The sequence below is a fragment of the Coenobita brevimanus genome, chromosome 64 (assembly GCF_032717465.1).
Source record: "Coenobita brevimanus isolate Jiangsu-jjx chromosome 64, ASM3271746v2, whole genome shotgun sequence".
NCBI classification, from domain to species: Eukaryota; Metazoa; Arthropoda; class Malacostraca; order Decapoda; family Coenobitidae; genus Coenobita; species Coenobita brevimanus.
This window is the reverse complement of record NC_137017.1, coordinates 16820746-16844933: the sequence shown is the minus strand read 5'-3', so window position 1 is coordinate 16844933 and position 24188 is coordinate 16820746. Positions and strand designations below refer to the sequence as shown.

The following is a 24188-nucleotide window of genomic DNA, read 5'->3' as shown; positions in this document are numbered from 1 at the left end:
CTTACTCTCTCGTACCTGTTCCTCCTCTTGCATCCCCTCCCCCATCATTTCCTCCTTCTCCAGGAAAATTGGAGGGGCGTGGAAGAAGAAAATTAATATTTCTCTCTCTTTCTCCCCCCTCCTCTCTTTCTGTGTGTGTGTGTGTGTGTGTGTGTGTGTGTGTGTGTGTGTGTGTGTGTGTGTGTGTGTGTGTGTGTGTGTGTGTGTGTGTGTGTGTGTGTGTGTGTGTGTGTGAGAGAGAGAGAGAGAGAGAGAGAGAGAGAGAGAGAGAGAGAGAGAGAGATACAAAAACAAGTAGTACCTCAAAAAATCTTACAAAACATAACGACGAGGTACCATGAATGAGAAAAAGACTTAACAGAGTGGGATATCTTTGAAGGAGAGGCAGTGGCAGGAGTGTCGGGTGGAGGTAGAGGAAGTGGTAGATGTGTGAAGCAGAAGTAGTGGCAGATGTGTGTGCAGTAGAGGTAGTGGCAGATGTGTGTGAAGTGGAGGTAGTGGCAAATGTGTGTGCAGTAGAGGTAGTGGCAGATGTATGTGAAGCAGAAGTAATGGCAGATGTGTGTGAGGCAGAGGTAGTGGCAGATGTGTGAGGCAGAGGTAGTGGCAGACTTAAGAATTAGAGATAGTGACAGAGGGGTGAAGAAGAGGTAGTGGCAGATGTGTGTGACACAGAGGTAGTGGCAGATGTGTGAGGCAGAGGTAGTGGCAAGAGTTTGGGGTAGACGTAGAGGCAGAGGCGTGAGGCAGAGGCGGTGGCAAATAGTTGAGAGGTAAACTTCACAAGGTGACACAGCCTGGTGTCTGCTTTTTAAGTCTTTTCATTTTCTTATGAACCACTTGTTTTCCTTGTAACCACTTTAACCTTGACTTTTATGCAAAGTATTCGTTGCTGAAGTTTGCCCCAGCCATCCCACTGCATTTTATTATTATGAGAGATCAGTGGTAAATCCGGGTTGCTTCACGTGGGGTGAGGGATTAGAGTCATTTTGTGCTAAAATAGTAGTCAAATTTGTTACAAGCAACAATAGAGGTCAGTAAAGGCAAAATACAATATTACTGCATAAAACGTTGTTACATAACTATACCACACTAATGCAAACCAATTCATAATAAACCTAAAAGAACTGCATGCATCTCCCTCGCTCCAGAAGTCGATATTATTATGCTCAGGATTATGTATAACTGTCTTTACTTCTGATGGATGCCCGAAATGGTAGAGAAAAATCGCATCACTTGGTAAGTTTCAAAGATAACAAATCAAAAGCTAGGATAGCAGGAAAGTATAATTGATCTAGGAGTGCGAGGTAGGGTTAAAGTGGTAACCACTGACCTATGAGGTAGTGTGAGAGTCCAGGCCGGCATGAGCGGTACTGTAGGATGGCTCCGTCGCAGTTGTAGTCAGTCACGACCATGGAGGGGGACTTCATCTTGGGGAACCTACGGGCATGTGGGGGGTGTTAGCAAGGAGGCGTGGAGGGTGCAGAAAGGTAGGCAGAAGGAACGATTAGCAGGGAATGTGCTGTTACCTCCATTCCTCTTGATGACATAATTCTGCGTAATTCTTACTGACACCAGAAGACATAATTTAAGCTCTAGCACTGACGTATTTAATGAAGGCCATATTTAATCCTTCCATTTAGCAAAATGTCTCCTAAATTGAATAAAATCGTCAGGTGGTTGCAAAAATAAAATGAAAAAGGCGTCATCTGAGTGAAGAGGTTAAAACGAGGGTGGCTGGTAGAGGTGGAGCGAAGACGTGAGTAAGGGAACAGCATGACTGGCAGGGAGTAAGAAAGGCATGAGTGGTATCCTAAAGGGAAAGTGAGAAGGAAGATGGGGAGCGAAGAAGGGGAAGGTGGAAGGAAAGAAGGAGAGAGAAGGGGAAGATGGAGGGAGAAGGGGAAGATGGGGAGAGAAGAAGGGGAAGATGGGGAGGGGAGATAAAAAAGAAGAGAGGGAAGGTGGAGAGGGGAGATGAGAAGAAGGGAAAGGTGGGGAGGGGAGATATGAAGAGAAGAAAGGTTGAAATGAGAAAGGAAGAGGAAGGAGGGTGCGTAGAGATTACGCGGCAAAAAATGAAACACATAAATAATTGGAAAATAGAAAAATAAAAGGCAAAGAAAGAGGGGAGACCGGAAGAGAAGGAATGTTACTGCGATGGAGACGTTGGGGGGGGGGTTGGAAATATGGACAAAAGGAGAAGGAAGACGAAGAGAAAAGATATGGAGAAAGAACAAATGGAAGGAAAGCTGGTAAGGGGAGGCATGAGAAGAAATTAAGATGGATGATGGAGAGGGTAGACAAAGGAGGGTGGGGACTTTGGCGAAAGCTATGGCATCGCACTTGACATCTCAAAGGCTTTCGATCGAGTCTGGCATAAATCTTTAATTTCCGAACGGTTTCTATCCTTCTATCTGTGCCTTCATCTACAGCTTCCTTTCTGGTCGTTCTGTAGCCCCTGTTGTAGACGGCCATCGTTCTTCTCCTAGATCTATCAACAGTGGTGTTCCTCAGTGTTCTGTCCTATCACCAACTCTCTTCCTTTTATTCATCAATGATCTAAGCTGTACATCTAACCCTATCCATTCGTACGATGATGATTCCACCCTTCACCTTTCCATTCGGTTCCCGCAACGTCCATCTCAGCAGCTACTTCAACAAACAAGGGATGAGGTTATGGCACACCTAATGTCTGACTAGGTTCGTGTCTCTGACTGGGGTAAAAAAAATCTTTTTTTAATGCATCAAAGACTCAGTTTTTGCACCAACCAACCCGACAGAATCTTCCACAGAAGTACCCACTAATGTTTAATATTATCCAACTCAATCCTGCAACATCCTTGAACATGCTTGGGGTTTCATTCACTCGGGATTTATCTTGGAAAGATCATATTACATCTCTGGTAAAATCAGCTTCCAAGAGATTAGGTGTGCTAAGCCGACTCCGAACCTTCTTTACCCCTGCACAGTTGTTGACTTTATACATGGGTTTTATTCGCCCCTGTGTTGAGTACAACTCTCATGAGTGGGGAGGCTCCCCACATACAGCTCTTCTCAATAGGGTGGAGTCAAAGGCTTTTCATCTCATTAACTCTCCTTCTCTTACTGGTTCCCTTCAACCTCTGTCTCTTCGCAGCACTGTTGCCTCTTTATCTCGTTCTATCGCTGCTTCCTTGGTCATTGCTCCTCTGATCTGTCTGCTTGCATTCCTCCACCTTTACGACGGACGCGTAGCACCCGTCTAGCAACAAACTCTCATCCCTTTTCTGTCCACCTCTCTAATGCAAGAGTTAACCGTTACTCTCAGTCCTTCATTTATGCAACAGGTCAACTCTGAAACTGTCTCCCTTTGTCTGTATTTCGTACATCCTATGATCTCCAGTCTTTCAAAGGCAGTGTGTCCAGGCATCTCGAAATGAACAGATCTTGAATTTGGCTCACTCTTGTATTGTTTTTGTTTCTTTGTTTTTTCTTGGAAGGAATTGTTTGCGGGCTCCTAGCCTTTGGTTCCTTCTTACTCGCATTAAAAAAAAAAAAAAAAGGAGTGCGTAGGATATTCATGTTAACAGAAGACATATTGGCCTATAGAGAAATTATCTGCTAAAAAAAAAAAAAAAAAAAATCTACCAAGATCTGACCAACCTGTATGCTCAAATGATTGGACAGAGGAAGGAGAGGTGATGTGGGGACTAGAAAAAGAAGGAAAGCGAGGGGGGGACGGAAAATGAGGAAAGATTGGAAATGACGATGGCCAAGGGTGTTAAGGAGATAAGGGGGAAGGAAGGTGGAGAGGGAAGATCACGAGAGAAGAATACGGAGGGTGGGAAGGGATGATATCGAAAGGAGAAGAAGAAGAGAGAAGTGAAAATGGGAGAAAAGAAAAGAGAGCAAGGAGGATGGAAGAGGATCAGACCATATGGAGAGAAGAGAAAGCAAATGAGGAGAGAAAAGGAGAGGAATGGAAAATGGGGAAGAATGATATGGGGAGAAGGATAAATAGCTGATGGAGTGAAATGGGAAAATATGAAGAGGTGATTGAGAATGAAAAGACGGGCAGAAAGAGAATGAGAATGGGTAGGAAAGATTTGGAAAGGAAGGAAAAGAAGGTGGAGAAGGGACATATGGAGAGGAAGAGGAGGGTAAAGAGGAAGGAGAGATCTGGACATATAGGGAGGGGACATAAAGAGAGAAAAAACTGGAGGGTGGAAAGGGAGGGAAGATGAAGAGAGAAGGAGAAGGAGGGTGGAGAGAAACGATTTGAGAAAGAGAGGGTGGAGAGGTAAGAAAGGAGTAAGGAAGTTGTGTGAGGGATGGAGGTAGGAAATGAGGGTTATTAGGGGGAGGAGGGAAAATTAGGAAGGGGAAGGGTCTAGAACAGTGGTTCCCAAACTGGGGGCCATGGTCCCCTTGGGGGCCATATATCAGAATGTAGGGGGCCATAATCTGAACCGAAGGAGTTTAGCAAGTAGGTAGTCAGTGGAGAGAACTTACACTGAGTGGAATGGAGATTCAAATGAAGGAAAAATGAACCTGGCATGAATGTTCAGAAGCAAATGGTCTGGGAGGAGGTGGGTGTGTCGCAATTGAAGGCCATGGTTATGGCAGATAAATATGACTCACTATGATAGCATATCATTTCAGAATTATAAAGTTATCAGATTTGTAAAATTCAAAGATCAGATCAAATTGCGTGGGATTAATACACTTTTTCAATCCAGTGAATTTTTTTTTTTTATTGCTGAATCAGCTTTTCGCAATAATGCAGTTCTTAATTACTCTAAGTATGGATTTTTTTAATGTGCATTTTATTATTCCTTTAGTACCATTTCAATAATTATATAAGATTCAGCTAAGACAAAATACACATTTCTTTATTAATACTTAACAAAAGAGAAAATAACAAATGGAATCAATAAAATTACAGGATTTGCTAGAGTGATTTTTATATGGACATGATGAGTGTAGGACTGTAGTGTAGACAGTCACTGTAGTCATGGGTTATGGTTGGGGAAGGGGGGCCATGGACAAGGATCATGTATGGAAAGTGGGTAGCGACCAGAAAAAGTTTGGGAACCACTAATCTAGAAAATGAAGAAATCGATGAAGTTTAATGAGATGCAACACTTACGGCTCATAAGAGAAAAGTTATATGACATTAAAGCATAGAAAGTTAGTTCTTTTGTAATGCCGTCTATAGGGAAATATTCTAAATAACTGTAATCTACATTGCTTTGCCCTCAGCACACCCTAAATGAAGATAGAAAACTCTTGATATTCATCTTTCGTCCAACACTGTTTAATACTGAAACGGTTCTGCCTTATTTTGATAATTTCTCGGTGTATATCTCAGGTTTTATTTTGTTTTGCTTCTTTTAAATATATAAGGTTAAGTTTTCGGTCAAATAGTAACTTGAAACACCAAGTTTATCCAAATAACTGAAATGATTAAGTTACAGTGACAGAAAAATGTAAAGGGACAATGATTACTGTCTGTATTATACCTGTTAGTGATTTCACTATTTTAGTTAAGCTTAATTTATATGCACAGTACTTCTTAGTCTGTATTTTAGCTGCACTTCTTTATGTATTTACTTATATAATTATTGTTCATTTGGAATCCAACCGGCATCGTCTCACATTATTCTTCTCACCCGAATCGCATCTGCGAGTGCAGGTTGTCCATCTCCTTCAGCAGCTGGCAGAAGTGTCGCCCCGTGGCTCTCAGCATCTTGTCGTACCTGTAGTGGCTGCAGTACCGCACGAAGCATCTGGGGGTAAGAAGATGTAGGTTTTTATTTATGCCTACCGACTATACGAAGGATTTAAGTAGACAATTTTTGCCACATCAGTGGAAGAAGAAGGTTTTAATTATGCACGAAGGTTGTTGAGCTTGATCATTTCTGTTGAATCTTGGGGAAATAAAAGACTTAGTTCATGCCTACTGGCTGCACGAGTCGTTACGTCAATCTTTTTTTTTTTTTTTCGGAATCCCAATCTTCCCTTGAATACGATACTAATAAGCCAGATATGGAGTGAGAGGGAGAAGTAGGCAGAGAACAAGAATGAAAGTAAATCGCACTAGCAGGGGTACCCAACGTTGCCGGGGTAAAACCCTAAGATCATGCATGTATACAGGTAATGGCTGGGACCCTAAGTGGCCACTCCCCCTGTGGATCTACCCGGTGGATCTGTGTTCCTCTTAGGGCCCATTTCTCCAGGGATATATTCTCCATGGACCTATCCCTATCATGGATCTATTTTTCCACTACCACCCACCCACCAACCAACCATGCCACCCACCTTGCTCATCCATCCACCCACCTATTCTGCTCATCCACCCACCCACCTACTCTGCCCAACCACCCACCTACTAGTCTGTCCACCCACGCACCCACCTTCCCATCCACCTTGCCTGCCCACTCGCTCACACTCATCCAGCCATCCTGCCCACCCATTCACCCACCCAAGCTGCCACACCAGACCCATCCAACCCTGCCCCACCACACCCACGCTCCCACCCTCTCACCCATGCCACCTACCTGCCCCTTCACACCCACCCATCAGCTCAACCCTGCCACCCACCCCACCAATCCGTCCACTCATCCGACCCGTTGTAGGTAATAATGATATTATTGTAAAACAAAACAGCTACTGCAGTTTGCTACCATGTTTCCACCACGTTGACCTGATTGTCTCTAACTAGTTCTACTTCTGGCCATCAGGGGAAGCACTTTAGCAACTGTAATGTACACATTTAAATTCATTGAAAATAGTTACACTTGTTACAGCTGTTTTGAGCGTTTTATATGCATCCCCCCTTGATTTCCAAGGAGGACAGACAAACATTTTCATTATATACAGTACATACATAAATATAAATATATATATATATATATATATATATATATATATATATATATATATATATATATATATATATATATATATATATATATATATATATATATATATATATATATATATATATATATATATATATATATATATATATATATATATATATATATATATATATATACGTGAGATGAAAATGCCACTTAGTATGTGTCTGGTGGATTTTGAAAAGGCGTTTGATAGTGTTTCACGTGGAGCTATGTTGAAAATTATGAGATTCTATGGTATACCAGAAAAATTTATAAATATTATTAGAAGCTTGCATGAAGGTACTTTTTGTAAGGTAATGGTGGGTGGTTCTTTGAGTGATCCATTTGAAGTTAGGTCAGGAGTGATTCAAGGAGGAGTTCTTTCGCCATTGCTGTTTGTTCTGGTTATGGATTATGTTATGAGAAAGGTTGTAAGGAAAACAGGTGCAGGAATTAACTGGAAAGAAATTAGAAGCTGATGGATTTGGACTATGCTGATGATACTGTAATGATTTGCGGAAGTATTTACGAAATGCAGAAGGTGCTTAATTGTCTGGTGGAGGAAGGAGAAAAAGTGGGATTGATAATATATTGTGGAAAGACTGAAATTATTAATATGAACGTGGAGAACCAAATCGATTGTGTAATTGGAAATAATGTGGTGAAGAATGTAGAAAACTTTAAATATCTGGGAACGATTGTATCATCTAATGGATCATTAAACAATGAAATTGAGGAGAGGATTAGACAGGCTTGGCGAGCTGTTGGAATGCTGAAATCTGTTTGGAATAATAATATGCTTTCGGTACATACTAAAGTGAAAATTTACAAGTCCATGGTTAGACCAATTTTAATTTATGGGCATGAATCATGGTACAGTACAACTGGAACACATCAAAAAGTATTAGGATTGAGAATAAAATACTGAGATGGATTCTTGGGGTATGGTGGCAATACAGAGGCACAAATGAAAGAGTAAGGGATATTACGAGAGTGGAACCAGTTAATGAATATGTGAGACTGTCTCGCTGGAAGTGGCTGGGGCACATATACAGAAAAGAAAGCAGTTTAATACAGGATGTGCCAGAGTGGACTGCTAGGGGAAGAAGAGGTAGAGGTAGGCCGAGGGAAACCTGGTTGAGGACAATGAAAAGAGAAGCAGGAGAGGATTGTTGGTGGGACCTGAAGGAGATGGCAAGAGACAAATATTGGTGGAGAGAGTTCATCGAGGCCCTATGCATCCCGTGGGGTGCCACAGGAAATGACTGACTGATATATATATATATATATATATATATATATATATATATATATATATATATATATATATATATATATATATATATATATATATATATATTTTAGTGCTTGGACTGAAAGTGATTAACATACAAAAGGTCCAACAGAAACAACCCTGGAGATGCTTTATTTTTATTTTTTTTTCCATAGTACTGATCACAAACGATGCAATTTGTCCTATTTGGGGGTTAGGTAGAGGCCTTTTGAACAGTATAAGTTTGCCTGCCCATGGAAAATTGAGTTATGCACAACGTGAGAGGTGTTCGATAGTGTAAAGACTTAGGGAATGCTATGTTCTGTGGGTAGTATTCTAAGTGACACTGGAAATTTGTAATACCTTTTCCATGGCGATTTGTTTTGCATAGTACACCACTGTATCCTTATGTTATTAACTAAAAATGTTGATATCAAAACGAAATAAATAACTTACAAAAGAATGTTAAGGTTCAGTATGCAAAATAATTCGCTAAGAAAGTGGTGCTACATAGCTTAAGCCACAGACAATACGGTCTTGAATGTATAGCAAATGGGGATGTGCAAATACTACGGACAAAATGTCCAAGCTTCAAGGCAGCTGCTACTTAATATAAACTCTGTGTTGCAAACTTGGAAGGCATCATCCTTATATGCAAGATATTAACAAAGTTTCCCACCCGCCAACATCAAAGACTGAACCATAACATTTCTTATTACTCCATTCCCAACTGACATCCCCTTTAGTTCGATAACAAATTGTCTTTATCATATTTTTGCTAGCACGCCGCAGTTTTACTCACGAGAAACTTTTCGGCAAGGAGAGGATGCGACACAGCCTTTATGTATCTCCTCCTTATAACGGGTCTTTCCTGTGCGGAACAAAATCACCTGTCAGTAGCAAGACGAAAAAATGAAAATGCGTCCTCATGGCTGAGGACGTTTAAACTAAAATAAAGCCCATTAATAATCCACCTTAAAGAGAATAGAACACATTTTAGTGGATAATTTCGCTAACTACAGAGCAAAAATCCAGTTGATCCCATTAATAATCCACCTTAAAGAGGACAGAACACATTTTACTGGATAATATTCGCTACCTAAGGAGCAAAAATGGCTGAGCTGGCGACGATGCATCAGGACCCCAGTATTAGCATGTCTGTCGTGCCTCTGCCACGCCTGTTATTATCCAGCCAACAATGCGGCCTTAATATCACACCCTTACCTTGACCTTAACCCCTTCACTCCGATAACATATATCTTACTTTATTTTCGGTATCCGTGGCCGATTCAACTCAGCTTTGGAGAAATTCTTTAAAACTGAAGGGGTAAGGCTAAGACTTCATTTTTCCCTTGAATACGAGTGATCTTTCCAGAGCTGAGTAATATCGTTTGTGAAGAGCAAGAACAATACAGAACAAGATGTCGCCAGACTGGGAGGCTTAGGAAGCACAAACTAACCTCCGTCACAATTAACGCATCCTCACCTTGGTAGTCACAGGGTTGCCTCCTGGGTAGAGGTATTAAGTTCGTTATTCAGTGGACTAATCAGCTTGGGGCTTGCTGAATTATCCTGGGAGCTGATCATCGTGCTTGTTACCTGCTCCTCATATCTTACCATCATAAAAGTTGCTAACACGTGTCACTTAGGGTTGTATTAAAAAAAAAAAAAAAAAAAAACTATTCAGAGTTTCTTTGGGACTAAAGACACTATTCCTGCATAGTTACAAGCTTCAACTGTTTACCTTCTTCTGTGTGCCAGCTGCAGGGCGGCATAAACATGTAAAACAAAAAGACATTTAAAAAACGAAAACATAAACACTCGGGTCCTTCATTTCGAACCGACCAACTAATAGCCAACCCTCCTCCCTCGGCAATACGCGACGCAGTCACAGCAACACGACCACCATTTCAGTCAATCAGATTTCACAGTCCTTGGTGGTAGCAACAGTGACACGGACCTTCCCATTATGGAAGCGCTATACTCGTATCATATAAACTAAAGCCTTCAGTCAGTGACAGGGTTTCCTGTGATCTGTTCTGTCATACTTATATCACTAATGGTGCGTCTTCTACCTGCTCTTTCAATCTTATCATCAATATCTGTAAGTTAACAAATCTCAGCAAAGGGAAATCCTGTTGCTCATGAAGGACCTCCACCTCCACATTTTTTTTTTTTACCAAATATGTCGCCATTGTCTTCCATATGATACTCATTACTAACTGAATCAGTTCATAATAGGTCCACTGCAGAACCTGACCTTCTCCTAGGAGGCCATTATCAACCCTTCCCATGATGACGAAGTACGAATGAGGACGAGGTAACTATAGGAAAAGTGATGTTTGTGAAAGTGGAATAGTTGTACTGGCTATGCTAATGTGTCAGAGTCTGAATATGTCATGGGTAGTACGGATAGGGTGCGGACATAAGTAAGCATATACAGTACATCATAGTACCAACGTCCACTTCAATAATCAGCCACGGCGTGGATTCGGAACCGAGATTCAGGCATCACGCGATGAGCACAGCACCAGCCACCTCATCCACTGATGATCAGCACGTACTCTGTTATTAGTTCTGCCAGTCTGATATTGCTTATGGTGTTTCTGTTACATACTATCACATTCTGACCATTATTGACTTGTTCTGTCATTCTAACGTTACTTATCCATGCCCGTTAAATGTACTGGTGTTCATCTATAATTACACACATACAATGAGTGTGTGTGTGTGTGTGTGTGTGTGTGTGTGTGTGTGTGTGTGTGTGTGTGTGTGTGTGTGTGTGTGTGCTATCATTATGCTTGGCTGATAATTAAGGCATCATGGTGTCCCTGGGTCTGGGACGAATTTGCATAGCAATTATTAACCCCTCCTGCACCCCGCCATCCTTTTGTAATATATTCATGATGTAACAAAATGAGGTTATTCAGACCAGTATAAGCCGTAATAGTCAAGGGGGTTAATGAAGGCTGTATCTAAGCTTCCCGGTTCTAAAAGTTTATAAAAAAGGTGACTAATATCGATAATAAAATGGAAAATACGTCATGGCCGAGAAGATATTAATGCAATGAGACTTGGAATCTCATTAGTGTATACTCACTTTTTCTTTCCTCATATCGCTCTACTTTACTTTCGCCTTCCTCTCTTGCACTCCTCCCCTTCCCTTCCACCCCTCTTCCTTTCCTTCCGTACATTCTTTCCATTTGATATTTTCTCCCCTTTTTACACCTTCCTTTCCTCTTTCCATTTTCCCTTTTTCCTTACAACCTGACTCTTTCCTTCCACCCTTCCCCTTTCCTTCCACAGTCTCCTTTCTTTCTTCCTTCCCCTATGTTGTTCTCTTCTCCTTCCTTCTCCTCCTTTCTTTTCCATTCCCCGTCCCTCCCGTTCTTCCCTGAATTCAATCCTCCCTTTTCCTTCCCGTCCCCCATTCTTTCCTTCCATCTCCTTTTCCTCCCTCATTCATCCGCTCATGCCCCTGAATCTTTCTTTCTGTCTCTCTCACTCTCATGATTCTCTTCCTTTTCCTCAGCCCCCCTTCATCGCTCTTCCCAACCCTCCATCTCTCTCCCCTGTCTCCCCTTTATCCTTTCCTTATTCTTTCCCTCTCCTCCGTCACCTCTTCCCCTTCCCTCTCCTCCGTCACCTCTTCCCCTTCTCTCTCCCCTTCCCTCTCCTCCGTCACCTCTTCCCCTTCTCTATCCCCTTCCCTCTCCTCTGTCTCCCCCTCCTCTTAACTTATTCCACCTTTTTCCTCAGTCTTCCCCTCTCCTTTCCCTGACGCTTTCCCTTCTTCATCCCCTACCTCTCCCCCCCCCATCCCTGTAACAATGCTACATGAGCTAACTACAAACTTCTCTTCACATATTAGGCTGGTCGTGTATACTGCATTTTGTCTATTTCTTCAACCTTTTAACAAGGTATTCTTCTGGAGTAAAAAAAAAAAAAAATGCGTATCGGGTCAGACTGCTATTGACAATAACTGAACCATAATACTTGTTAGGCGTCAATCTCTTCACGGTGATGATGCAATTTTCATTTTATTCTTGCTATTTCCAGACGACTTGGTGTTGCTCAGAGGAGAAACTCGTAACTGGAACGGTTCGGTGCAGAATGAAAGACCCCCTAAGCTAAAAGAAATCCCTCCAGTGTTACATAAAATCGTCATTTGGTTCGAAGATTAAACCGAAAAAAAAAGACAAAAAAAAAAACGTATTGGGACAGTGCTCAATGATCCATGTTCGCGCTGACAATGGAATCTCTCTAACACCTTTTTCTAAGAGACTTATTTGTTCTATGACACATTAATGTCCACCTCCATATTACATACATTGTTCTAATATCGCCATACTCTGCATAAATAACGTGCAGAAGATATTTATTAACCAGCAATATCCTAAAACAAACAGCTAAAGAAGAGGTGTTAGGGAGCTTCCACAACCGATGAGAATACGAGCCAATATGTTAACAGGTTTGATCAGTTGAATAAATCGTCTTGTAGTAACTAAAAAAAAAAAAAAAAATCGTAAATGCAGCACAGACCTGTTGATGGAAACAGTGTCGCTAATCAGGTGGAATGGTGGGAACTGCCATCAGGGGAGAGAAATAGTTCACTGGCTTAATTACACCGTTTACACCGTTTCTCGCCTGCCGATGAAGCTCAAGTGGTCATGCACGTCACCCCTCTGTTTCTCTTTCTCCCTGTCCCTCCCCCTCTCCTTTCCCCTCCCCCCTTTGTCTGTCTGTTTGTCTGTCTGCCTGTCTGTCTGTTTTTCTATCAGTCTTTTTGTCTGTCTGTCTGTCTCTCTCTCTCTCTCTCTCTCTCTCTCTCTCTCTCTCTCTCTCTCTCTCTCTCTCTCTCTCTCTCTTACCTGCCGAAGAACCGCAGATGGTCATTCACATCACCCCGTCCGGTAACTATGGCGCATGCACTGGCCAGGTTGCGGAAGATGGAGTCTGGGTAGATTTGGTTGAAGTCGAATTTCATGCTGCGGCACCCGGCGTGGTCCTGGATGACGTCCCACACCTCTTCGCCATACTCCGCCTGCAGAGAGGGGTGACGTGGGTTAGTTTGAGGTTGAGGAGGAGGAGGAGGAGGAGCAGGAGGAGGAGCAGGAGGAATATACTTACAGAAAGGAAGAAAGGAAGGGGGGCTGATAAAGAGGAGAACGAGACTAAGAGGAGGAGGAGGAGGATTACATAGGATTACATAGGAAAGCAAACAGCAACAGACCTTACGGTCCTTTCGAGGCTGCTTGTTACAGAGAAAACTATGACTACAAGATCTAACTCTACATGCTGAAGGATAAGGATAGTAAAGCAAGAAGGCTCCCCCCACCACCAAACTCTCCAGGAAAAAGTGAGAAAAAAACACCATGCAGCATGGAAAAACTGACATGGAAATTTCATAGGAAAAACTGGAAAGGAAAAGTCACATTCTATAATACTTTGTCTATAAGCTACCCGACTGAGTAACCTGAAAGAGAAAGTAATCAAATCAACTAATAGTCGGCACATTGAGTTTATGGGAAGTCTGTGGACATAACGTGCAAACTACACACCGCACAGTGTGGATGTTTAGGGGTGGTGCGGCAGTCTTGCCTGGCGCTTTTAAGGTAGGCAGCAGCCAATCAAGCCCTAGCTCCGATCAATCCACTGAGACATGGAACTCTCCCATGTGGGACAAGTACACAAGTTTCCTCCTGAAGCAGTGACCCCTGGTACATTAAAAAAAATCCCGATGGTAGTCACTTGGCTAACAGGGACCCTCAGTGATCCACAGCCCATCACAAAGCGAAAGTGAGAGTAGTGACCATTAACTCAGGGTTATCTGTGCAGATCCTAATCTGTGCTTATAATGCCTTCTTTGCTTTGGGGAGATTGAAATATATATGACAGGTGTCTTAGATAAAAGGGGGCTGCACAGTTCACAGTGTGGATGTGCAATGCACAGAGTGGATGTTTAGGGGTGGTGCCGCAGCCTTGCCTGGTGCTTTTTAGGTAGGCAGCAGTTAATCAGGCCCTAGCTCCGTTCACTCCACTGAGACAAGGAACTCTCCCATGTGGGACAAGTACACAAGTTTCATCCTGATGCAGTGACCCCTGGTACATTAAAAAAAATCCCGAAGGTGGTCACTTGACTAACAGGGACCCTCAGTGATCCACAGCCCATCACAGGTCGAAAGTAATAGTAGTGACCGTTAACTCAGGGTTATCCATGCAGATCCTAATCTATGCTTATATTACCTTATTTTCATCGAACAAATTGAAAAATGTATAATGACGTGACGCGACACTATGTACGGGTACGTTGTTTAAAGGGTGTCTTGTAGACAAAAGGGGAATGAACTTACACGTAGCTATAAAAGAAAGTTATTCGGACAGAAAATGAAAAAGAGTTAGCTGAGGAGGAGGAGGAGGAGGAGGAGGAATACACTCAGTGAAAGGAAAGAAGGAAGGGAGGTTGATAAGGAGGAGAACGAGATTAGAGAGGGAAGGAGTAGGAGGAGGAATACAAAGGAATACAAAGGAAAGCACACAGCAATAGACCTTATGGTCCTTTCGAGGCTGCTTGTTACAGAGAAGACTATGACTACGAGATCTTATTTTACATACTGAAGGATAAGGATAGTAAAGCAAGAAGGCTCCCCACGCCTCCAAATCCTGCAGTTAAAACTGGCAGGAAAAAGTGAAAAAAATTAAAAAACACCATACAGCATGGAAAAACTGAAATAGAAATTTCATCGGACTGAAAAGGATAAGTTATGTTCAATAATACTTTATATGCTACCAGTCTGAATAACCTGAAAGAGAACGTAATAAAGTAAAATGAATGATCAAATAAATAAAAAACTAAGGCATGGCATTATGCACAATTACGTTGAGTTACGGCGCATCTGTAGTCACGGTGTGGAAAAGCACAGTGTGGATGTTCAGGGGTGATGCAGTGCTTTTAAGGTAGGCGTCAGTCAATCAGGCCCCAGCCCCATTCACTCCACTGAGACAAGGAACTTTCCCATGCAGGACATGCACACAAGTTACCTCCTGAAACAGTGACCCCTGGTAGCCTACATAAAAAACATCCCGATGATGGTCAGTTAACTAACAGGGATCCTCAGTGATCCACAGCCCATCACAGGTTGAAAGTAAGAGTAGTGACCGTTAACTCAGGGCTATCTGTGCAGATCCTAGTCTGTGCTTATACTACTTTATTTGCATTTAATAAAATCATAAATGTGTAATGACGTGTGCGACGCTATGTACGGGTATGTTAAGTTTACGGAGTGTCTTGTAGACAGGAGGGGAATGGACTTAAGCGTAGCCAGCAAAAGTGAGTTATTCGGACAGAAACAGAGTCAGCTAAGGATTCTCGTGCAAGTACTTCTCTATTTTGTTTTTAATGTCTTAATTGAGGTACTGTTCACGGTATCTGAGGGTAATCTGTTCCAGATATTTACGACTGTGTTGAAGAAGAAGTATTTTGCTTCATGGAACTGGAAAAGCTTTCCCATAATTCTGCAGCCATTACTCCTGGTTTGACTCGACCGGTCAATTTCAAAATATTTATTCATGTGTAAGCCGCAATATCTCTTCATGATTTTGAAAACTTCAATAAAGAGGAGGAGGAGGAGGAGAAGGGGGAGGATTTTGACAAGGTATAAAATGAGAAAGAGAAGAGAGTAAGAATCTGAAAGGAAGTAGGAGGTAGAGGAGAGACAAGAAAACTTGGTATGGAAGGAAGAGACGAAGAGGCCATAAAATTAAGTGATGCGGAGAAGGGAAAAAGAGAACAAAGGTCAGGACAATAGACAATGGGGAGGTAATGTGAAAAGGAGGGAAGGGGGATATAGAAGAGAAGAAAAAGTATATGCACGTATAGAAGTCCAACAAATAACTATGATATCAGGTATAAACAAGAAGTGGAGAGAGAGAGAGAGAGAGAGAGAGAGAGAGAGAGAGAGAGAGAGAGAGAGAGAGATATGCTCAACAACATTATGGTAAGCAGGGATCAGAACACCAAGGCTATAGGGAGCCACAGGATTTACAGAAAGCAACTCGGACCATGCCGTGCCAACTGATTTTTTAATTTTTTTATCTTGGTTTTGGACACAGCCCTAGTAATCCCCTCCCTGAAATCCAGCAGTCCTCCTACGGGCCACGGACCTTCAAGTATTACCACTTTGGTGCTAATATCCACTGTCCATAGTCAAGGCTGGTTATATGGCATTAATGGGGGTTGTTCTTGTTACTGTTGCGTAAACCCGGTCTGTCTGGCCGAGAAGACCCTTCAACCACGGGCTAGCCATAGACCCTGCAGAGCTGTTGTGTGCAGTGAACTGATGTTCCCATTAGATACACATCGCCTCGCCACAGCGAGGCGCGGGAAGTGTGTGGAGGTTTGGTTCCCAGATGGTTGACACATCTGCGTCTCCATCCACTTAACAAGGGCGCCATAATAGGCTTCACATCACCTTGTTCTCTGCTAATACCGTAACCACTCAGCTTTGTAAACGGTTCCTTATAGCGCCACTTGAAGTGGAAAAAAGAGGAAGGATAGGACAAGCTAGGAATAGCAGAGATAACAGCAGACACAAATAGGCAGCAGTTCATCATGTGAGAGGATAATGTTGGTCACCATAGGCGTATTTGCAATATATTGATGGATCTTGTGGAGGATCAGTTTCAAAGAAAATCAAATAATCACAATGTTTCCTACTCCAGTGAAGGATTTTTTTTTTTTTTTTTCAGACAGCACATCACCTCTCTAATCAAGCACTGATTTATGAAATTTCTGCTGAACTGAAACTAGGTTCAACCACACACTATGTGTCTGCCTTCAGTAACACGCCTTAATATCAGGTCACGAAAATATCGCCTCTACGTCGCCCTGTCCTGCGTGATTAAGCAGCCGTGTTTCCATTCCTATATCACTCTCACTCACATACCTCTCCGCTCCGTCCTCCTACCTCATCCTCGGGTTTCCTCTCCCTTTTACATTTCTCCGTGTGAGTCCGGACATGAGGAAACACCAGCTATATCTTAACTTCACAGAGCTCGCTGTTTTCCTTCCTGGAACTCAGAAAAGAGAGCATCTTGGCGAGGTCCGAAGGAACCTCTCCCTCTCTCGCGCAATGTGAACGGTGACGAGGAGGAACAAGAGGATGAAACGAGCAGATAAGCTGTTCATGTCGTCTGGAGTAAAATGGAACGAAATTTTCCTCTTAAATGAAAGTTAAGTCTTGGAAATCTCTAGTTATAATTATTAGATTTTAATACTATGAAATATTTTTCTTCCGCAAACAACGTTGTATATCCTGTATAGAGTTGTTCTAACCTAACGAAGATCCCTAAACTCTTTCAACTCAGCTGATGGCCAAATGTACTCAGATTACTGGTAAATAGTAACCAAGGAGACACAGTTCGACCTCAAAACCATGGTTCATAGAGACTCATGTAACCATGGCTTAGTATTCAAGTAGTGTGAGTGGCACAATTCCGTCAGGTAAAAATAAATCGATGATAGTTATAATCAATAAACATAATGAACAACCCCTGTACTTAAGTCCCCGACTGTAATCATGAGTAATCTTAACTGGAAGGTCTCAGAGCCCATGCCACTTATAGGGTCATAAAATTCAGCAAGAGGAACAAGGGAGAATTAGGCAATATAGGAGAAAGGAAAAGAGGTGGGGGAGAGAGAGGGAAAGTATGAAAATATAAAGGGAAAATACAAGGAGGGAAGAGAAGCAAAAGAAGCAAATTACTCTCCTGCTCAGACGATTCACTCTCAGTTCAATAAATCGTCTGGCGTTAGCTGTACTAAATACCAGAGCTGTCCTGAACACGAAATCGTAAAGCAAAACTAAGAAGGGTCATGAGCCGCCGTGAAGAACAAGCGTGGTGGGATGAAACAAGGACCACTTTACCTTAGTTTCATTAAGTCCAACAAGAATGAAACAAAGGACGTCATTGAACTGAAAGGGTTTAGGAAGCTTCTCACAGTTAAGACCATGAAAGGGAGGGAGGAAATGCAAGGCAGGGGAGGAAGAGAGAAGGAAGGGGAGGGAGACGCAATGAAGGGGGGGAAGAGGTAAGGGAGGGGAGCGAGAGGCAATGAAGGGGAGGGAGTGACATAGAAGGATTGGGAGAGGGAGGGAACGGAAGGGGGATGGAAAGAAGAGGAAAGAGGTGCAAGAAGAGAAGGGGGGGAATGAAAAAGAGGTGCAAGGAAGGGAAGGGGAGGGAAGGAAAGGAAATAGGTGCAAGGAAGGGATGACGGAGGGAAAGAAAACAAATGAAGTTCAAGAATAGGATGGGGAGGAAACTAAAAGAAAGAAGTGCAAGGAAGGGATGAAGGGGGAAAGGAAAAGGAGTGAGGTACAAGGAAGGGAAGGGGAGGGAAGGACAGGAAGGAAGCGCAAGGAAGGGAAAATGGAGGGAAGCAAAGGAAACGAGGCGCAATGAATGGAAGGGAAAGGCAAGTAAGGGGAGGGCGAGACAAGGAAGTGAAACGGAGGGAAAGGAAGGGAAGGGAAAGGGAAGGAAGGGAAAGGGAAGGCAAGGAAGGGGAAAGAGTGTCACGCAAGGGGAGGGCGAAGGAAGGAAAGGGAGGAAAAGGCAGGGAATGGAAAAAGCGCAAGAAAGAATAAGGGTGTAAGGAAGGAGTGAGAGTGCACAGAAGGAAGAGTGGTGCAAGGAAGAGGAGAGAGAGAGAGAGAGAGAGAGAGAGAGTGGGCGGGGGGGAATCGGTGAAATGAAGAGATGATAAACACGGGAAATATGAGGGTAGTAAATATGGGAAACATGAGATAATTAAATTCTTAGAGAGAGAGAGAGAGAGAGAGAGAGAGAGAGAGAGAGAGAGAGAGAGAGAGAGAGAGAGAGAGAGAGAGAGAGGAAATTTAAGAAAATGAAAGTGGATCTTGGGAAGAATAACAGTACTAAAAGAACCTGGGTTGCTTCGGGAGCAAACAAGACAGTGGCCTCTCCTTCACCTCACTCTCCCTCCTCCTCCTCCTCCTTGCTATCTTCTCCTTTCCCTTTCTCCTCATCTTCCTTCTCTTTCTCTTCCTTTTCCACTTCCTTCTTCATCTCCTCCTCCTCCTCCTCCTCCTCTTCCTCGTCCTTCTCCTCCTCCTCCTCTTCCTCCTCCTTCTCCTCTTCCTCCTTCTCCTCTTCTTCCTCTTCTTCTGCTTCCTCCTCCTCCTCCTCCTCCTCCTAAATGTAGGAGTCAGCAACAGCACTCAAGAAGGAAGAAGCGTACAAACTGAGCTCGTACAAGCCCCCGCCCATCAGGCAGTTACAAATAATAGTGTATCAGTATCTTCCTCACCCAGCGATTCAGTACGTTCCTCGCCAAGCGAAGTCCCCTTTACTATGGTAAGAAATGGCGCAAAACCCGGAAAAGATGCGAGGAAGCATCTTCCCATAACTACGTATAATCGCTACCAGATCCTTGCCGAAACGGTTAATGAGACAGAAGAAACAAGGCTTATTGGGGACTCTATTGTACGCAGTCAGCTGGAGGAATTTTGTGGACGCGCCCCCATCAGCAGAAAGAGGTACTGTTTTCCAGGAGGTGGACTATGTGATATCACAGAAGCCTGCGATGAGGTCACAAAAGACGCAAATGATCAAACTCTATACGTTATCCATGTTGGTACAAATGATCTGAAGCGCAATAGATCAGAGGAATTGCTAGCAAAGTATCATGAAATGATCAAACGATTCAAAACTATGTCCACTAATATGATAATATCTGGTATACTCCCAAGGATCAAGGCAGAGAATAGTTTCTATGATAAGGCCTTCAGCACAAATAACCGACTCAAATCTCTCTGCACGCAAGAGGGAGTCGACTTTGTCAATCTGTGGGACCAGTTTTATGAGCAACATACTCTATTCCAGAAAGATGGTCTCCATTTGAACTCAGTAGGAGCGGCACGGCTAGGTAGATTTTTACACGATAAAGTCCCCCTCTTCAGATAAAAAAACGCGGCACGTCCAGGAACAGTAACCTTAGCGTAAATATCCACAAAGTCAGATCACCAACTGTTTGGAACGGAATTAGAGTTTGCTAAGTTAACGCACGTAGTCTACGTAACAAGTTTGAGGATTTAGAATCTCTAATTTACCTAGAAAATTATGACATCATTGGCATCACAGAGTCCTGGATTAACACATCTGACCGTGACTTTCTAGCGGAATACTCTTTAACAGGGTACAATATTTTCAGCTGTGAGCGACCACATCGAGCTGGTGGCAGTGTTTTACTATAAGTGAAAACTAGTCTCCATCCCCTTGTGCTATCCAAACCCAGTATTACCAACATAGATGCCAGTTATGTTCAGCTAAGTATTAATTCACACAAAATAAATGTCTCATCTATCGTCCTCCAGCACAGTCAACTGAGACACATGAAAAACTTTATGATCAAATTGCAGAAATTTGTTGTCAAGAGGATAGCGTAATTTTTGGAGACTTTAATCTACCGGTAACAAAGTGGGGTGAACCACTGATGGCACACTCAGGACAAGAGCTTTATACGAAACTTCAAGAAAGCGCCCTTTCCCAACACGTAGAATACCCAACGAGAGGAAACAATACCCTAGACATCATCTTGACTACAAATGATAACCTAGTCAACAACGTTGAAATAGGACCTGAGTTTAGTTCCAGTGATCATCGAACTATCTATCTATCTATCTATCTATCTATATACCTAGGCTGCTTCCCCCAAGGAAAGGGAGGTAGCCGAGACAGGACGACTCACTCTCCATTTACTCATCCATTCAAACACATTCATTCGCATCTTAGCCCCAAAGGGGAGAACGGACAGATCCTCACCGCATCACACCGCACAAGGGTCAACTGCGCAATGCAAGCAGTGACATCCACAGCAGGGCCCGACAGCAGAACTGGTTTACCCCTGCCACATCATAACAGACCCATCCCCTTACCCGCACCTGACCTGACTAGCTGATCAGACCAAATGCGGGAGAATATCCCCTCAGGGCTGCGTCATCACTTATTCATTCACAATTTCTCTCCATTTATTTCTGTCACGCACAGCCACTCTTCCTTGCTCAACAGACATCCCTCTCGCATCCAGCGCTCTCTTCACACTGTCCATCCATCCTATTCGTGGTCTTCCTCTCAGTCTTACACCTCTCACATCAGATCTAGTTATCTTTTTCACCAATCGCTCATTATCCATTCTCTCCATATGCCCAAACCATTGCAACACCCTCTGCTCAACTCTACCAGCCATCTCCCGAATAACTCCAGTTCTCCTTCGCACTTCATCATTTCGCACTCGATCCATACGCGTCACTCCACACATACTCCTCAGACATCTCATCTCCATTACATTCAAACTTTTCCTCTCTGCTACACCCATATTCCATGTTTCAGCCCCATATAACGCAGTCGGTACCACAACACCCTCATACAGCCTTCTCTTTACATCCATTCTAAGCGAACGACATTTAAACACTTTTTTCATTCCTCCCAGCACCTTTCCTACTTCATTAATTCTAAACTTCACTTCTGCATTACTACTGAAAAAGTAAATGAAACGGAGAGCAAAGAAAAGGTCCCAGATTATCGTAGAGCTAATTTCAGCAGGCTCAGAGCACTACTTGCAACTGCAGATTGGAATCAAATGTCTGAAACCGATGACATAAACCAAGCATGGGAAACATTCACCAAAAAATTTAATGAAGTGGTAAAGTCATGTGTGCCACTACGTAACAGATGTCCAGCTGGAAATAGTAAACCAAAGTGGTGGTCCAGTGAAATAAAATGTAACTTAATAGCCAAAAAACAGGCATGCCATAAATATAAAGCTACACAAAATAATGGTGATAAATTACAATACGATAATCTACGCCACATATCGAAAAGACTTATTAAACAAAGCAAAAGAGCACTGGAGATCCACATTGCTAATACGTGCAAATCAAATCCTAAAGAATTTTACAGTTACATTAGATAGAAAAAGGTTATGACTACATCAATAGGTCCTCTAGAAACAAACAATGGCAAACACACTGAAAATGAGGTCGAAATGGCAAACATTCTTAACGATTACATTGCGTCTGTTTTTACAGTAGAAAACACCACCAGAAACCTACTGTTACCCACAAACCAAGCAAATAGCACAGTCCTTAGTAACTATGCTATCCATAAAAACGATATCCTTTCAGCCATAAATAGTACGGACATAAACAAAACCCCTGGCCCCGATAAAATATCACCGAGAATTCTCAAAGAAGCAAAACATGAGTTACTGATGCCACTCTCTGTCTTATTCAATAAATCATTAAGTACTGGGAAAGTTCCATGCGAATGGAAACTAGCAAATGTAACACCAATTTTCAAAAAAGGAAATGAGTCACACCCAGGAAATTACAGACCAATCAGCTTAACATCAGTAGTGTGCAAGTTAATGGAAAAAATCATAAGAGATAAAATAGTTAATTATCTAGAAGAAAATAATATAATTAAAGACTCGCAGCATGGATTCAGACATCGTTGTTCATGCTTAACTAACTTACTGGACGTCTTCCATGATGTTTACAAATCATACGATGACTCAAGAGCAGTAGATATAATTTACCTCGACTTTCAGAAAGCATTTGACACTGTCCCTCACAAGCGTCTCATGAGAAAAATAGAAGCACATGGAATAAAAGGAAATACGCAAAAAAGGTTACAAGACTGGATTTCAGACCGAAAACAGCGAGTTGTGATAAACGGAAAGGAATCCAAATGGCGTAATGTGATCAGTGGCGTTCCCCAAGGCTCAGTACTTGGACCGATACTTTTTATTATCTATATAAATGATACTGATGAGGGTCTAAATTGTAAAGTATCCAAATTTGCAGATGATACTAAAATAACCAGTAAAGTCACTTCATAATTACAGCGGCAGCAGTTACAAAATGACCTTAATACTTTAGCAAGCTGGGCAGAAAAATGGCAAATGAAATTCAACACAGAAAAATGTAAAGTACTTCATATTGGAAGTAACAATGTCCATGCAAATTACAAAATGAACAATGTTCAGTTATCAAGTACAGACAGTGAAAAGGATCTTGGTGTGATAATATCAAATGACCTAAAACCAAGCAAGCAGTGTAACGATGCGGTTAAAATTGCAAACAAGCTAGTGGGTTTTATTGGAAGAACTTTCGAGTTTAAATCGGAAAAAGTCATACTTGCCTTGTACAACTCGCTAGTGCGCCCCCATCTTGAGTATTGTGTGCAATTCTGGTCCCCGTACTACAGAAAGGACATTGAAAAATTAGAGAAAATTCAGTGAAGAATAACAAAAATGATACCACGACTTAGAAACAAACCATATGAGGAACGCCTTGAAGAACTTAAATTATTTAGCCTAACGAAGCGCAGGTTAAGAGGGGACCTTATTGAAGTTTTCAAAATCATGAAGGGATATGACAACTTAGACATGAATAAATATTTTGATATAGACCGGTCGAGTCAAGCCAGAAGTAATGGCTGCAAAATTATGGGAAAGCGATTCCAATCCCACGAAGCAAAATACTTCTTCTTTAACAGAGTTGTACATATCTGGAACAGATTACCCTCAGATACCGTGAACAGTATCTCAATTGAGACATTCAAAAACAAATTAGACAAGTATTTGCATGAGAATCCTCAGCTGACTCTTTTTCTGTCCGAATAACTTGCTTTTATAGCTACGGTACATTTAAGTTCATGCCCCTTTTGTCTACAAGACACCCCATTAACAATGTACCCATACATAGTGTTGCATCACGTTATTATACATTTTCAATTTATTCAGTGCAAACAAAGCAATATAAGCACAGATTAGGATCTGCACAGATAACCCTGAGTTAACGGTCACTACTCTTACTGTCAACCTGTGATGGGCTGTGGATCACTGAGGGGTCCCTGTTAGTCAAGTGACCACCATCGGGATTTTTTTAATGTACCAGGGGTCACTGCTTCAGGATGAAACTTGTGTGCTTGTCCCACATAGG

The 24188-nt window shown here is 42.3% G+C and overlaps 1 protein-coding gene across 1 annotated transcript in view; it reads right to left on the bottom strand.

The window, feature by feature from the left end:
- The window catches only part of LOC145404692 (soluble guanylate cyclase 89Db-like), a 151055-nt gene that overhangs the window by 24610 nt on the left and 102257 nt on the right, over positions 1 to 24188 (bottom strand). Inside the window, exons 2-4 of the mRNA XM_080276243.1 lie at positions 13032 to 13204; positions 5655 to 5771; positions 1334 to 1440 (exon numbers count right to left, since the gene is read on the bottom strand). Of these exons, the coding sequence (XP_080132369.1) occupies positions 1334 to 1440; positions 5655 to 5771; positions 13032 to 13204 (397 nt within the window). The remainder of the gene's footprint in view (positions 1 to 1333; positions 1441 to 5654; positions 5772 to 13031; positions 13205 to 24188) is intronic.